This window comes from Pteronotus mesoamericanus, unplaced genomic scaffold (assembly GCF_021234165.1).
Source record: "Pteronotus mesoamericanus isolate MK-2021 breed Mesoamerican mustached bat unplaced genomic scaffold, CSHL_Meso_final contig_726, whole genome shotgun sequence".
In the NCBI taxonomy this organism is placed as follows: domain Eukaryota; kingdom Metazoa; phylum Chordata; class Mammalia; order Chiroptera; family Mormoopidae; genus Pteronotus; species Pteronotus mesoamericanus.
In genome coordinates, this window is record NW_026555243.1 from 468,339 (window position 1) to 481,875 (window position 13,537).

A 13,537-nucleotide genomic window follows, 5' to 3' on the forward strand; every position below is an offset into this window, starting at 1 on the left:
AGCCAGCAAAATGCTACCAAGTGTTTGCCTTGGATGGGGAGTGGCCTGGTGCTCGGCTGCCAGATGTTCTAGAATGTTCCAAGAGGCTAAGGGATGGGGTGCAGGGACAGTGCCATTGAGTACATCAGGGCTCAGGGGAGTGCCCACCTGGCTCATGGAGCAGCTGTGGGAGAAGCCAGGTGTGGTGAGGCGCACGATCTCACCGGCTGACTCATAGCTGACCACATAGAGGTGGTGCTCCAGGGGCGTGTCCTTTGTGCCTTGGAAGTATACCAGCTTCGTTTCCTCGTTGACCCAGATCTGTGGGGACATAATAGGGGCTCCTTATTATGCCGCCCCATGCTTCCCATGCCTGCCTTCCCATGCCCCCCACCCTTTACCCCACCCCTGCAGAGAGGGCCCAGTGTTCTGTGAACAGGGGAACTTATTTTCCCCTAGGTTGGCTGGAGAAGTGTCTGGGAGAGATGCCCTTCTCGGACCCTGCAGAGCAGAAGGCGATCCCAGTCTAGCTGGGCTAACTGCACATCCTGGTGCGACTTAGAATCAGAACCCCAGACAGTTACCCTGGGCGTGCCCAGAGCCCTTGGGTAGGATCTGAGGGTCCAGTGTCTTGGACAGAGGCAGAGGGAGGGGCCATCTTGGGCCAAGGGCCCAAATGGGATCAGCGCACATCTGCGACGCAGATGCATGGGGTTAAGAGGTGGCACTCCCTGCCCTGCGTATTTCCTGGTGGAACCCCCATCCGGCCCTGTGTGGTTCTTAGGTGATGTCCTCAGGAGGGAAGGAAAAACACTGCTCTGAGGATGAGAACAGGCACTGCCTTTCAGTGGCCAATCTTGCAGCACAGAGACAGAACACTTAAAAAGGTGCATCCTCTGACCTGGCCATTATGCCCCTGGGAAGCGTTACCGAGGACTCCACCCAGGAGGGGGATTTCAAAATGGAAGGACAAAGATGCTCAAAGTGTTCTTAAGACTAAAGAAAGGCCCTTGCTGGTGTGGCTCAGTGGATTGGGTGCTGCCTGCGAACCAAAGGATTGCTGGTTTGATTCCCAGTCAGGGCACATAGCTGGGCTGCGGGCCACGTCCCCAGTAAGGGGTGCCTGAGAGGCAACCACAGACTGATGCTTCCCTCCCTCTCTCCCACCCTTTCTCTCTAAAAATAAATAAAGCTTGAATGTTCAAAAAGGTGGGATTCTTATAATTATGGCACAGTTCTCTGTGTCCACAAAAAAAACCCCAAACCTGTATTTTTCTAGAAATCCCCTCAAACAATGTGTACAAATAGGAAAGGTCTGCGTGCTTTCCCTCTCTGGGCACCTCCAAGGAGGGGAAGCGGCTGCAGGGCCCAGGGTGAGGATTGCAGGGGATTCCAATCTGAGTCTTATCTAGAACGATTCAGTTACTGTAACAAACACTGATGCATTCAGTGTTAGCATCCTTTTTAAATAAAGGTTTCTAGAAATAGAGGATGATTAAGAGCGCAGAGCTGAAAGCCAGTTCTGTCTCAAGCACGATGTGAGAAGGCGCGCAAATGGAGAAGGAGGCGCTCTCCAGGCAAGGGGCCCCGCTAAGGCCCCTGTCCGAGGTGCTGCCTGAACAGGCTGGGGGCACACGGCCTCAGGCAGAAACGTGAGAGAAACACTCCTTCCCTTTTTTAACTTTTAAAATGCTGCTGCTTTTGATTTTTGATTTCTGAGTAAAAGGATAAGGCACGCCGAGGGTGACGAAGGTGATGATGATGTGGGCTTATGTGTGTGCCAGACGTTCCGTATGCCAAAGGCTTCAAAGTTCTATACAGCAGCGTCCTCACCCAGGGTGATTTCTGTCCCCAGGGGACACCTGGTCATGTCTGGGGACATCTGTGGTTGTCACAACTGGGAGTGCTCCTGGTGGGGGCCAAGGATGCTGCTCAACACCCTGCAGTGCCCAGGACACCCTCACAGAGAATCATCTGACCCCGATGTCAGCAGTTACGAGGGGCAGAGACCAGCTGTCAAGACGAAAGAATCAGAGCTACTAGATGGTCCCACTTCACAGATGAGGAAACTGAGCCTTAGTACCCAGCTACTAAGGGGCAGGGCTAGTCTATGAAGTGGGGTTGCGGGGGGCAACAGCTCCAGCAAAACTGGCTGCAACCACAGCATAGCCACTAGGAGTAAGCAACAGCCCTTTAACCTTTGGGTGCCTAACCTTCTGGCCCTCCCTCCTCACACATAAAAATGCAAACATGAAATCTAACAGACTTAGGACTATGCTCCATGGTTTTATATTTCGCTTCTTTCCCAACAATTTGTAGTGACATCTTTACAAGTTGGTGACAGGGCACTCTGTCAGGAGTGGTTACACTGTAATCCAAAGGGTTCTTTGTGGAGCCTGGACCTACCTGCCTCACTCCTGGCTCACTCATTCAAGCATCTGCTGACCGCTACCCCTCACCCCACAAAGAGTGCTGTGAGGCTCACGCATGTGCTAACATCTCTAATGCCTGTCTTTGGTCTGGGAGGCACTTATGCTGGTGTGAGGTGCAGAGACAGGGAGGCTGATCAAGGGGGTCCTCTGTAAAATTTGGAATCTTGTAGACCTGGACCCCAGTGAAGACACCCTAGCCAGAGGCAAAGTCTTGCCATGTTTTTCTGATGGTGCATTTGGAAGAATGCAAGGTACGTTTCTTGTCTCCCTGTGGCCATATCCTTTGCTCCCAAACCTCTCCAGGGGTGGGTGTTGGGGTGGGCCCTGGTCAGAAGCTGCAGGACAATCCCAAGGCGGGCACCCTAAGTGTCCCACAAACTGTTCTTCCAGGGGCAAGTGGTTTCATGGAATGGAAGGAGGACAACAGAAAGCTCCAGGTGGCCCTAGGAATGGGTCAGGCCCCACCCAGCAGGATCCAATAACTGGCACTCAGAGCAGGCCCTGCATCCTGGACCCAGGGTGCTTCCAGCTGGTCAAAACCACAGTCCCTGTGGCGCTGGGCACGCTGGGGCTGGGGAGGGAGCAGCATAGGAGGGAGGAGTGACCAGGTGGGGGCAGGACGAGCCACCAGCACAAGAGGTCTTGACAGGGACCAGATGTGTGTGTATCTGTGTGCACATGTGTGTACAAGCGTGCATGGAGACTCCAGTACCTTGGAGCCGTGCCTGGCCAAAACCTCCCATTCACCGCTGGTCAGCGCGATCTCCTCTTTGATGGGACACTTAAATTCATCTGGAAGAAAGGAAAGGGAAAGAGGTGGAGGGGGCCCAGGAAGCTGTGATGGGGACACAAAGCACTGAGACCCAGCTTCACCCCAGCAGTCTTATCCTGGAGCCCACATTTTCCAGGCTGGCCCCCACCAACTTGTCAAATGCCAGTCTATAGCCTCTGTGTCCTAGGCCAGCTCTGTCCTTTCTCAATTTTCCTGCCGCCCCAGAGGCCTCCCACTGGCCTACGGCTCAGCTGGCTGGGCCCCCTGCCTTGCTTCCCGCCATTCTGAGCCCTGTCCGGCAACCCAAGGGGGACCCAGGCTGCTCCTCTCCAGAGGCCCGTGATTCTTCCTCCGCCGCCCGGGTTCAAGCCCATGCTTCTCTTGGCCCAGAGGGTCCTGCCGGCCACACCTGCTGGGCCCTGTCTGGCACGACTGCACACTTCACTTGCCAGCGCCATCCCGTCCCTGTCCCACATATGTCCCTCCAGCTCCTGGCCTCACTCCCACTTTACCAGGACACCTTGATGTTGCCTTTAAGGTTATGATCTGAAGTGAACGAGGTCTTGCCTTCTCATCTGTTCAATTGCCGTCAAGCAGGTGGGAGACACGTGGCAGGTAGTGTGACAAGGGGACGCAGCTGGGCCCTTCCCCCGCCCAGGGCATGGGAAAATGGGTGTGCCCAACTCCAAAGCCGGAAGTCTCCTGAGAGGCACCTGCCGTGAGCTCCGCTCAGCCACCAACAGGTAAAATCCGGGTGCTTAGTCGGCCCATCTCAAGGCAGAAATGAGAACTTTTCAAGTGACATTTCCCAAGGCTAGGTGGGGTCAGGTAAGTCAATACACAAACCAAAAAGCAGAAACACCAAGGAGCCAAAGAAAACTATCCTCAGACGTGGCTTTCCTGGCCTGTGGTGGCCGCATTAAACCCCAAGTGACAATGCCCTGAGACAGGAGTCACTCCTCAGCCCCTGCCTGACTCAGCCCCTCGTAGCTTTTGGCTTCGCTTGTTCTTGACACTAGGGCTCCCCTCAGCCCCTGGCACCCCGAACATCCCCTCACCTGGGTCTCTGTCCCCTGGTGGCTGCCTGAGGCTCCTTTGTGGGCTCTGCCTCTAACCTGTAGGGCAATCCTGGGGTGACTCAGCCCCAGGAAACACTGGGTGACATCTGGAAATACCTACGGTTGTCATGACTGGGGAGTAGGTGGGGATCAAGGATGCTGCTCAACCCCGCCCGCTCCCCATGCCCAGGACACCCCTACAGAGAATGGCCCAGCCCTGACGCCGGCAGTGCCCAGGGACAGACCCTGTTCCAAGCCTGAAGAGTCCGGCAGAACGCTCAGACCACACTGTGTCCCTCCCCGGGCTTGGCCCTTTGGCGCTCCGTCCTGTCCTGGGGCTGGGAACCCACCCGAACAGAAGGATGGTCACACTCCCATCATAAACACATTCTGCTCCCCAGAGCTCTCAGTACACGAACCTGCCTGCGCAGCATTCCCACTACTGAGCTCTTTACTGTGAACACATTCAAACCCACCTCTGGACTTTTCTCCCCTAAAACTGTCCCTTTCAGAGTCTTTCTATCTCAGACTAGACCTTCAAAACTCTTCCAAGTGCCCATGCCTTTCTCTCTCTCTCTCAGACTCCACATCCAAAATCCACTGGCCAACTGTGTCTGCCCAGTAGTCAAAGTGTACACAGAACTGAATAACCGGGGTCAGCCCAGCCCCACTGCCAGGCTCTAGTCCCTTTCCCTTCTTACTCCAGAGGCTACACTCCATGCAGCAAACCCAGGAATCATTTTAAGCTTGTATAAGATCACTGGCAAAAGCCTAAGCCCTCCCCAAGACTTACAAGGCCCTGCATGACCTGCCCATCCCCTCCTCGCCATCACCACTTCCCTCTCTCTCCCTCGCTCACTCTGCTCCAGTCACACAGGCTTCCTTGCTGGTCCCCTAACACGCTGGGCATGGTCCTGCCCCAGGACCCTTGTATGGGCTGCTCCTGAGGCCTGGAGTGTCCTGTGCGGCTGCCTTCGCCACTTCTACCATGTCCTCCAGGTCTGCTCCATGGCGCACTATCCAGAGACGTCCTCCTGACCACCCATTCTAGAAAGAATGCCCCTTATTCTCTAACCTCTTATTCTGCTGCGGTTTCCTTCTCATGCTCATCTCTTATGGGACAGCATCTTTCACTGGTTTTGGATTACTACTCATCTCTGCCATCATGGCACAAAAACCGCCACAGGGAACCCATAAATGAATGGGTGTGACCAGGTGCCCATAAAACTTGACAGAAACAGGCAGCGAGCTGGCATTGACCTGTGGCTGCAGCTTGCCAGCCCCTGGTATGAGAAGGGCCTGCACCTAGCGGGCGCTCAGTAACTACTGTTGACTGAACGAATGAGAGCTTGCTGTGATAGTCCCTGCCAGGCCATGCATAACGGGGGCCGAAGGCTGGCTTCTTTCTCTCGGGCGGCTCAGGCAAAGGATGGGACCAGTGGACAAGCAGGGCACTGAGCCACAGAGGGCTGCCTTGATGAGCAGTGGCGCTACTCAGACTTTGCTCACCTTCCCCAGGGCTGAAGGGCTCGCTCCAGTCATAGCCGCTGGGCTGTAACACGGCGGTGACCTTGTATAAGTGGCAGAAGCCGGTCTTACTTTCGTTGGCACGGATGAAACAGAGCTCGTCCTCTCCCTCTGATTGGGGGAAGGGATAGAAGATGTCATGAACCTGTCAGGGCAGAAGAGAGAAGGTGCGTCAGGAGGTGGGGGGCACGCCCTGCCGAGGAAGCTGAGGCCCTGGCAGCTGGCTGGGTTTACTGAGGCCAAACCCGGTCCCGCAGGGACTCCCGCGCTCCCCGGACAGGGGGAGGCCTGCCTGAGCTCGATTCTCTGTGCAGGGGACCCAGTGCACACCCAGCACCTCCCCACCCTTACGTTGATCCACACGTTGGTGACCTCCTCGTACACCACGTACGGCTGGACATTCCTGGGCACGGCTCTGGTGAAGGCCGCCCGCTGCTCCTCATTCTCAGTGGTGGGGATGAACAGGGCCGGGGGCAGAAGGACAAGCTGCAGCCGCTGCTGGGGCCGGTCCAGGAGCATGGCCCAGGCACTGAGAAGGTGAAAGAGAAGCCGGGGGCCTCAGGGGCCAGCAGCGGGAAGCCAGTGCCTAACGCTGCCCCCCACCCCCACCCCTTGGTCAGCCTTGCCAATACCTGACTGTAACCCCACAGCACACAAAGGTTTCCTGGCTGGCGCGTGTGCTCAGGGGAGGACAGGAGGGCTGACTGACCTCCATAACCTGACTTCTGGAAAGGTCTCGCATCATTCAATCTTACAGGAGTGTTTTGAAATGCCATGATTTCTGCCAAATCCTCACCCACATACAGCATCCTTGATTTCATGCTTTGCTGTAACTTGACTATTTTTAACTTAAATGCACTTTAAATGGGGACCTATCAGTATTCTAAGTGGAAAGGCAGCATCTCAACATAAACAGGGAGCAACTAACTCCAAATCAAAGAGCAACATCAGGGACGTGGGGTCCCAGAGCGAGCCTGCGGCCCAACAAGGCGCCAGGCCTGGGCCTAGCTGTTCCTGTTACGAAGGCGCCCCGCACATGTTTGCAGCAGGGAAGGCACACCCTTTCTGTACAGGTGCCAGTGAGTCAGCACTTCAGCTCTGCGGCCACCGTGTCCTTCACAGCTACTCAGCCCTGCCCTCACAGTGCGAAAGTGGCCACAGAGAAGCTGCGATGAACGAGTGTGGCCCTGTGCCGATTAAACTTCATTTATACACGCCAAAATAAGGATTTTGTATCATTTTTGTGTGTGATAAAATATTATTATTCTTTAGATTTTCCCCCTCCTAATCATTTAAAAGCATAAAAGCCATTCCTTGGCTCCTGGGCCTTACAGAAAAAGGCAGGCGGTGAGGACCTGGCCCGCGGGCCGTGCTTTAGGACTCTGGTTAGAGACGTTTGTCCCAGATGTGAGCAGAAGGGCTGGAAAACAAGTGAAACAAGAATCCTTCTTTCCTGTGACTTCAGGATTCTTATCATAGGACACGAGAGGGCGGGGAGTGGCCCCCCGGGTTTCTGAACGGAAGCGACTTACGTCCTATCAGAGAGACTCACTATTTGCCGTCCCGGGTCCACCCTGCCCTGGCGATGTATTCCACCTTGGGGAAGAGCGTGCTGAAGGGCTGCACCAGCTCCTTCTCTTGGGTTGAGATGATCTAAAGGGAAAACAGAGTTGGGTCACACTCGGCCTGATCATGTGCGACCCAGGAGTAGATGGCCACTGTTAGGGGCACACTGTGTCCCCCTCAGATTCATAGGATGAAGATCTCACCACTGGTACCTCGCAATGGGGCCTTATTTGGAAATAAAATGGCTGCAGATATAATTAGTTAAGATGAGGTTATACAGGAGTAGGGTGGCCCCAATCCAACAGCACTCGTGTTCCTATAAAAGGGGGAGATGTGGACGCAGGCGTCACATGGGTAGTGCCTTGAGACGAGACACAGGAAGACTGAGGCCTGGAACAGGTCCTTTCTCACGGCCTCAGGAGAAACCAGCCTTGCTGACACCTCGATTTCAGACTTTTCGCTTCCTTAACTGCGAGACAATAAATTTCTGCTCTTTTAAGTCACCCAGGCCGCGGGACTTCACTATGATAGCCCGTTGACAAGGAAACCGAGGGTTCTTGTGTGCGCTGCTACTGCAGAGCCAGGCAGCCTAAATGGGGCTGGCACAGCATCTCCCCAGAAGGATGGAGGGAGAAAAGGCAGGCAGGGCCTCAGCGTGCCCTACGGCCCAGCGGGCTGCCCCCACTACACCCCCAGCTGCCTGTTCGGTTGGTGTGACCCCGCCACCACAGGCCCCTGTTCATCTGACAGAGCCAGAGGCGGCTTAGAACAAAACGCCTTAGAGCAGATTGGTGTCAAATCAGCAAGAATACACTGGACAAGAGTGAAGAAGGGGTTTGGTTGGGACCTAATTATGCTCGAAATGAAAAAGACTCCTAAATTACAAATATAAGTGTATTTTACTGTACACTTTTTTCTGAAACATTCTAGAAGGATGCATTTTGGCAAAAATATGCAAGGGCTTTCTCAGCTTGTCTGAACTCTAACTTCTGATCATGTCCCTATCCTCATAGTACATGACACTATGTACATGATACATGAGGATAGTACATGAGGGCACTAGGGAGGCCTGAGCAACAACTCCTGAAATGAGGAGGACCTGTTGTCACTTCAGAGTGAGGTGCAGAGCAGCAGGGGCGGCAGGGCCCAGGCTGGGGGCGGGGCCCTGGCCCGTGTCTTTGCATTCAGCCGGCCAAGAGGAGCGCCTGCCCCTGGGGCGGGGCGCGCAGCCTGCTGATGCCGCCCAACTATCTACCCGGCACGCAACACACACCCCAGCGCCCCTTCTCATCCAGAAGCTTCTCTGGGGTTCGCCAGCCTCTCTTACCTTGCCCTGACTGTCAGTCTGAAACTCGGCCAGCTTCAAGGCGATCTTGGGATTCTTGCTACCTGCAGAAATGAAAGTGACGTGAGCCAGGCAGCCGTCGCCCATGTAGGGTGAAAGCAGGTATCGGGGTGGAAGGTGCAGGGTGATGCCTACAGAAAGGTGACACAGCTGGCATCTGGTGGAGGGGAGGAAGAGTGTCCAAAGGTCTCTCCGCGAGCATGTCACCCACTCTGGTCAAGGCACAAAGTCATGGACTTTTTGACTTTGGGCCAGGACCTCATTCCAGACAGTGACGTAACAATTTCTATGTTGATGGGGGGCTCCTAGGGGACACACACACAAGGAAGACACCTGCCTGCCTTTGGAGAGCTTGAAATCTGGCTGTGATGATGGGATACATCCATAATAAAACCACCAACACTGCAGAAAGACGGCACATGTCCCATGTAACACAGCCAGGGCCCCACCCACTGGAAGGCAGGGGCCTTATGGATTGGGATGACTAAAATGTGTCCGAGGGGGGATTTGGCTCAGGCTTCAGGCGTTTCTATGATAAATCTCAACTTTGGCACTCAGGGCTCTAGCACCCCAGGCAGGGAATGTCCTTAAGCCTCAGTGTTCTCGCCTTTACAAGTGGGGAGGGGTAAGACAGACTTTTCCCGTTTGCCCTGGGAATTGGGAATATCCTCCAGGAAGGCTCCGTCTAGCATGGCACTCAGTAGGCGCCCACTGCAGGTTATTAGCAAGAATGACTTCCATTTGCTTCCATGGAGGTGGCAAACAAGAGGCCTGCAGGTTGAACCTGGCCCACTGTGTATTCTGTTCAGCTCACTGAGTATTTTTAAATAATTCAGGTAACATTTAAGAATTGGGTAACTTCTCAAGTGAGTCTGGATTTCCAGTTTCTCCTGAGAAACAGGCAAACTTGAGTCTGTATTCCCACAAGGCAACAAATGCCTGATGCGCCCTAGGGCGGGGCCCACACCCCCTCACAACCTCCCCCCGCCTCCCCCTTCTGTCTCCTGGGCCCCAAGGCAGCACTGGCCCGGCTCCTGTTCCCAAGCCTGGTTTGCTTCTCTGGATCCTGTGGGCCCATCCTCGTTGGGGACTCACTTCGCTCTATGGGGCCTTAGACCTGTCCTGGGCACTCACCTGTGCGGGGGTATCGGTACGAGTCTGTCTTCCTTTCTTCTAGTGCAGGAGAGGGCACATGAATGACTTCCACCTCAGACTCATCGACTTCCTCGTACAGGATTCGCAGTGTCTTGTGGCCTTCTGAACCTGGGAGGGGGAAGGGGACACTACTGAGGGTGCCGGGAGCCCCACCCCATCTAGAATGTAAGAAGGACTCTGTTCTGCAGCAGCTTGGCCCAGACAGGAGATCGAGCCCTGGGGCTGGAACCCTGGCAACTGCCCTTTACTAGACCCTCAGCCAGTCGTGTCTCCTCTTAGGGCCTCAGTTTCCTTACCTGCACAGTGGGGACGAGAACCGAGCCACTCCCAACACAAAGAAGAACTTCCCAGCTCGGGAAGCAGGGCATGGGAGATGGCCATGTGGGGGGGTTTGTGAGCTGAACTACGTATGTCCCTGCCAAATCCCTATGTTGAAGCCCTAATCCCCAGGACCTTTGAAAGTGACTGTATTTGGAGATGGGATCCTTAAAGAGGTGATTAAGGTAAGATGAGGTCATGACAGAGAGCTCCAAGGACTGGTGTCCTTATAAGAAGAGATTAAGACACAAACACACACACAGGGAAAACGGCATCTACAAGCCAAGGAGAGTGGGCCAAGGTGTTGACACCATGAAGTTGGACTGGCAGCCTCCAGCACTGTGAGACAATAAACACCTGTTGTTTAAGCCCTCAGTCTGTGGGAGTTGGTGCAACAGCCCAAGCAGATTAACCCGTGGCTCAAGAAGAATTATAATAAAGATCATTATGAGAATAAGTTAATCACTGGGTGGTAACAGCCCAGAAAGGAGCATGGTGACTGTCAATGCTGAAGTCACGAGGACAGAGCCCATGGCCATTCCTTCTTCAACAAGCTACTGAGAAGCTTCTCCATCCACTGCAATCTGCACCCTCACCTGTGACTCACTGTGGACAGACCAAAGACCTCTCCAGAAACATCCAGCCTGGTCCACAGCTGCTTTACAGGTGGAGCCCTGGAAGCCTGACAGGCTGAGTGGCTGGCTTGAGGCCATGTGGTTTGGGAGTGGTTCAGACTCAGGTGTGACAACCACACATGTCTCCAGACATTGTGAAATGTCCCCTAAAGGCAGATTCATCCCAGCTGAGAACCGCTGATATACTCCCAGAAGACCACCCACCAGGATCCGTATATAAAAGATGTTCATCAGAGTACTGCTTATGACAACAAAATAAAACCAAAACCCACAACTAGAGTCAACCGAAGTGTCCATGTGGAACTAGTTCAATAAATCATGGCACATTCACACTCCAGGGTCAACTATAGTCATTAAAGAGTTCTCTGTGTGCTGACTGCGCTGGACTGAATGTTGTACCTCCTACCTTCAAATTCAAATATTAAATCCTACCCCCCAAAATAATGGCATTACATCATGGGGCCTGTGGGAGGTGATTAGGTCATGAGGGTGGAGCCCTCATGAGTGGCATTAACATCCTTATAAAAGAGACCCCACCACATGAGGACACAGCAAGAAGGTGCCATCTATGAATCAAAAAGAGGTTCTCACCACACCCCAAACTTGTGGTGCCTTTATCTTGAACTTCCAGCCTCCGGAACCATGAAGTATAAGTGTTTGCTGTTTATAAGCCCCTCCCTGTGGTACTGATGGACTGAGACACTGATATCAACAGAAAGATTGCTGAGGTTTCTTTAAGTGAAAAGTGCAAAGAGTAGAAAAGTGCTTAGACTCTATTAATAAAAGAAGTCCACAGAAGCATTTTTTAAAAATCGAAAGGGACCTACCTTCCCAGGAGGCTGTAGGACACCACCAGTAGCCAGTGAAGCGGTCGAATTCTTCCTGGATGACGAAGGTGGCCACGCCTGCAGACTTGGGGTCCTCGAGAACATTGGATAAGCCTGGAGAAGGAGAAAGCAGGATAAGAGATGAGAAGTCTAGTTTAAAGCAGGTCCCCCCACCTCCCAGCACTGCTAAGATTGGGGTTGGCACATTCTCTATGGGGGGCTGTCCTGCACGCTGCGGGGTGTTGAGCAGCATCCCTGAACCCCTACCCACTCGATCCCAAGAGCACCCTGACCCAGCTATGACAAGTAAGAGTGTCCCTGGACATGGCCAGTGTCCAAGCTGCCCCTGGCTGAGATGCTCAGGTTTAGAGCAAGGGCAGGACAGGGAGGCAGGACTAAGGCCACGTCGGGTGCGGAGTTCCACAGACACGTGCAGAAGGGGAAGGTTATTTCCAAGGAGGAGGAGCATGAGGGAAAACTCGGGAAGCAAGTGAGATCTGAGCTTGACCCCATGGAGTCAGAAAGGAGAGTGGAGGTGGGAGGGGCCGAGTGAGCGAAGGTACAGAGTAAGTGCCTAGTGGGAGAAGCCACAGAGGGCCACACGGGAGGGCGGGCTCCAGGAGCAGGGTGCAGGCAGGTTCCCACGGGTCACAGTGAGTGGAATGGGGGCAGGGTATTTTCTAGAAGCTGTACTGGTGGCTTTGATGGCTATTCCTGGAAAGTGCTGGCCTGAGTCTGGCCCAACAGACCACGCCCCTGGGTGCAGGTTCCTGTCCCCCCCAGCCAGGACTTGGCACCTCTGCCCGCCTCACCCCTGTGGCAGAAGGTCAGCCGCCGCTCCTCGCCCGTCTCAATGTTGGCCACCCACAGGTCGCTGTTGTTGATGAAGGAGAAGAAGGCGGGGTCAGCAGGGCAGATCTTGGGGTCCATCCGAGGCCCAGAACACTGGGTCTTGATTTCCAGTGGCTTCATGGGGGACACCTGGGGACAGAGAGACCTGGCTCAGGAGGGCAGGATGCCACCCACCTGCCTGCCTGTCCCCCAGCCAAGGACCAGAACTTACCATGAAGCCATTCTTGCCCCCGTCCCGACAGTGGAAGAGGCTGTTGCTGGCCTGGAAGAGGAAGAGGCCGCTCTCGCTGTGGAAGTCATAGGAGGTGATGCCAAAGACTCCCAGGCGCTTCCGCTCCCGAAGGAGCTCCTCCTCCCGAGAGTAGACCCCGTGGTGGGGAGTGGCCTGGGGACACACAGGAGACAGATGCCAGTGTCAGTAGCCAGAGGCCCTGGCAACCTGGACACTCTTGGGAGGGACCTATCTGACTTGGTTCCAGGCCAGAGAAAACGCGCAGGCGAATAGAGTTGTACCGAGCAGAGCGGGCAGCAGAGCCCTGACCAGGTGGCCAGGGGTGCCCAGGGCTGGCTGGCAGGTTTCCGAGACTTACATGGAGCTCCTTTGCTCTCGGTCCACCTCTGGGTTTCCCTGCACCACCTTCCCCACGGAATCTCTCCAAGGAAGACTGGGCTGTCCTCTGCCCCACAGCGTGGAGTGACACTGTTGGACTGATCTTCCCTGGTCCCCAAAGCCAATCCTACAGACACCCCTTGCCCTTTTTACCACCCTTCCTGCCAAAAGCATTGAATTTGAACCTACCCAACACCACCTGCACACCTAAGGGGGTTTTCTGCACGGGTAGAGGGCAGGGCAAGTTCAGGACTGCCTGACGCCCCAAACCCCCAACAATGGCGGGTCCGGGCAGCTAAACTATCGTGGGCACCACCACGCAGCTGTCTCAAGAATTCAGAATATACAGAGATGCGGAGGACTGTTAATGACAAGAGATGCATTTAGAAAAAAGCAAAACCAAAAGCAAAATTACCCCCCACGCTGAGAAGGCAGCTATGTGAACACAAGCTCCTCAGCTT

General features: G+C 54.5%; 1 protein-coding gene across 3 annotated transcripts in view; it reads right to left on the reverse strand.

Moving 5' to 3' along the window:
• Positions 1-13,537, reverse strand: part of DPP9 (dipeptidyl peptidase 9) — a 36,682-nt gene that overhangs the window by 10,168 nt on the left and 12,977 nt on the right. For all 3 annotated transcript variants that reach the window (XM_054582854.1, XM_054582855.1, XM_054582856.1), the window contains exons 5-14: positions 12,678-12,851; positions 12,427-12,595; positions 11,615-11,728; positions 9,814-9,942; positions 8,662-8,723; positions 7,321-7,421; positions 6,120-6,297; positions 5,751-5,913; positions 3,124-3,203; positions 148-300 (exon numbers count right to left, since the gene is read on the reverse strand). In XM_054582854.1, the coding sequence (XP_054438829.1) occupies positions 148-300; positions 3,124-3,203; positions 5,751-5,913; positions 6,120-6,297; positions 7,321-7,421; positions 8,662-8,723; positions 9,814-9,942; positions 11,615-11,728; positions 12,427-12,595; positions 12,678-12,851 (1,323 nt within the window). The remainder of the gene's footprint in view (positions 1-147; positions 301-3,123; positions 3,204-5,750; positions 5,914-6,119; positions 6,298-7,320; positions 7,422-8,661; positions 8,724-9,813; positions 9,943-11,614; positions 11,729-12,426; positions 12,596-12,677; positions 12,852-13,537) is intronic.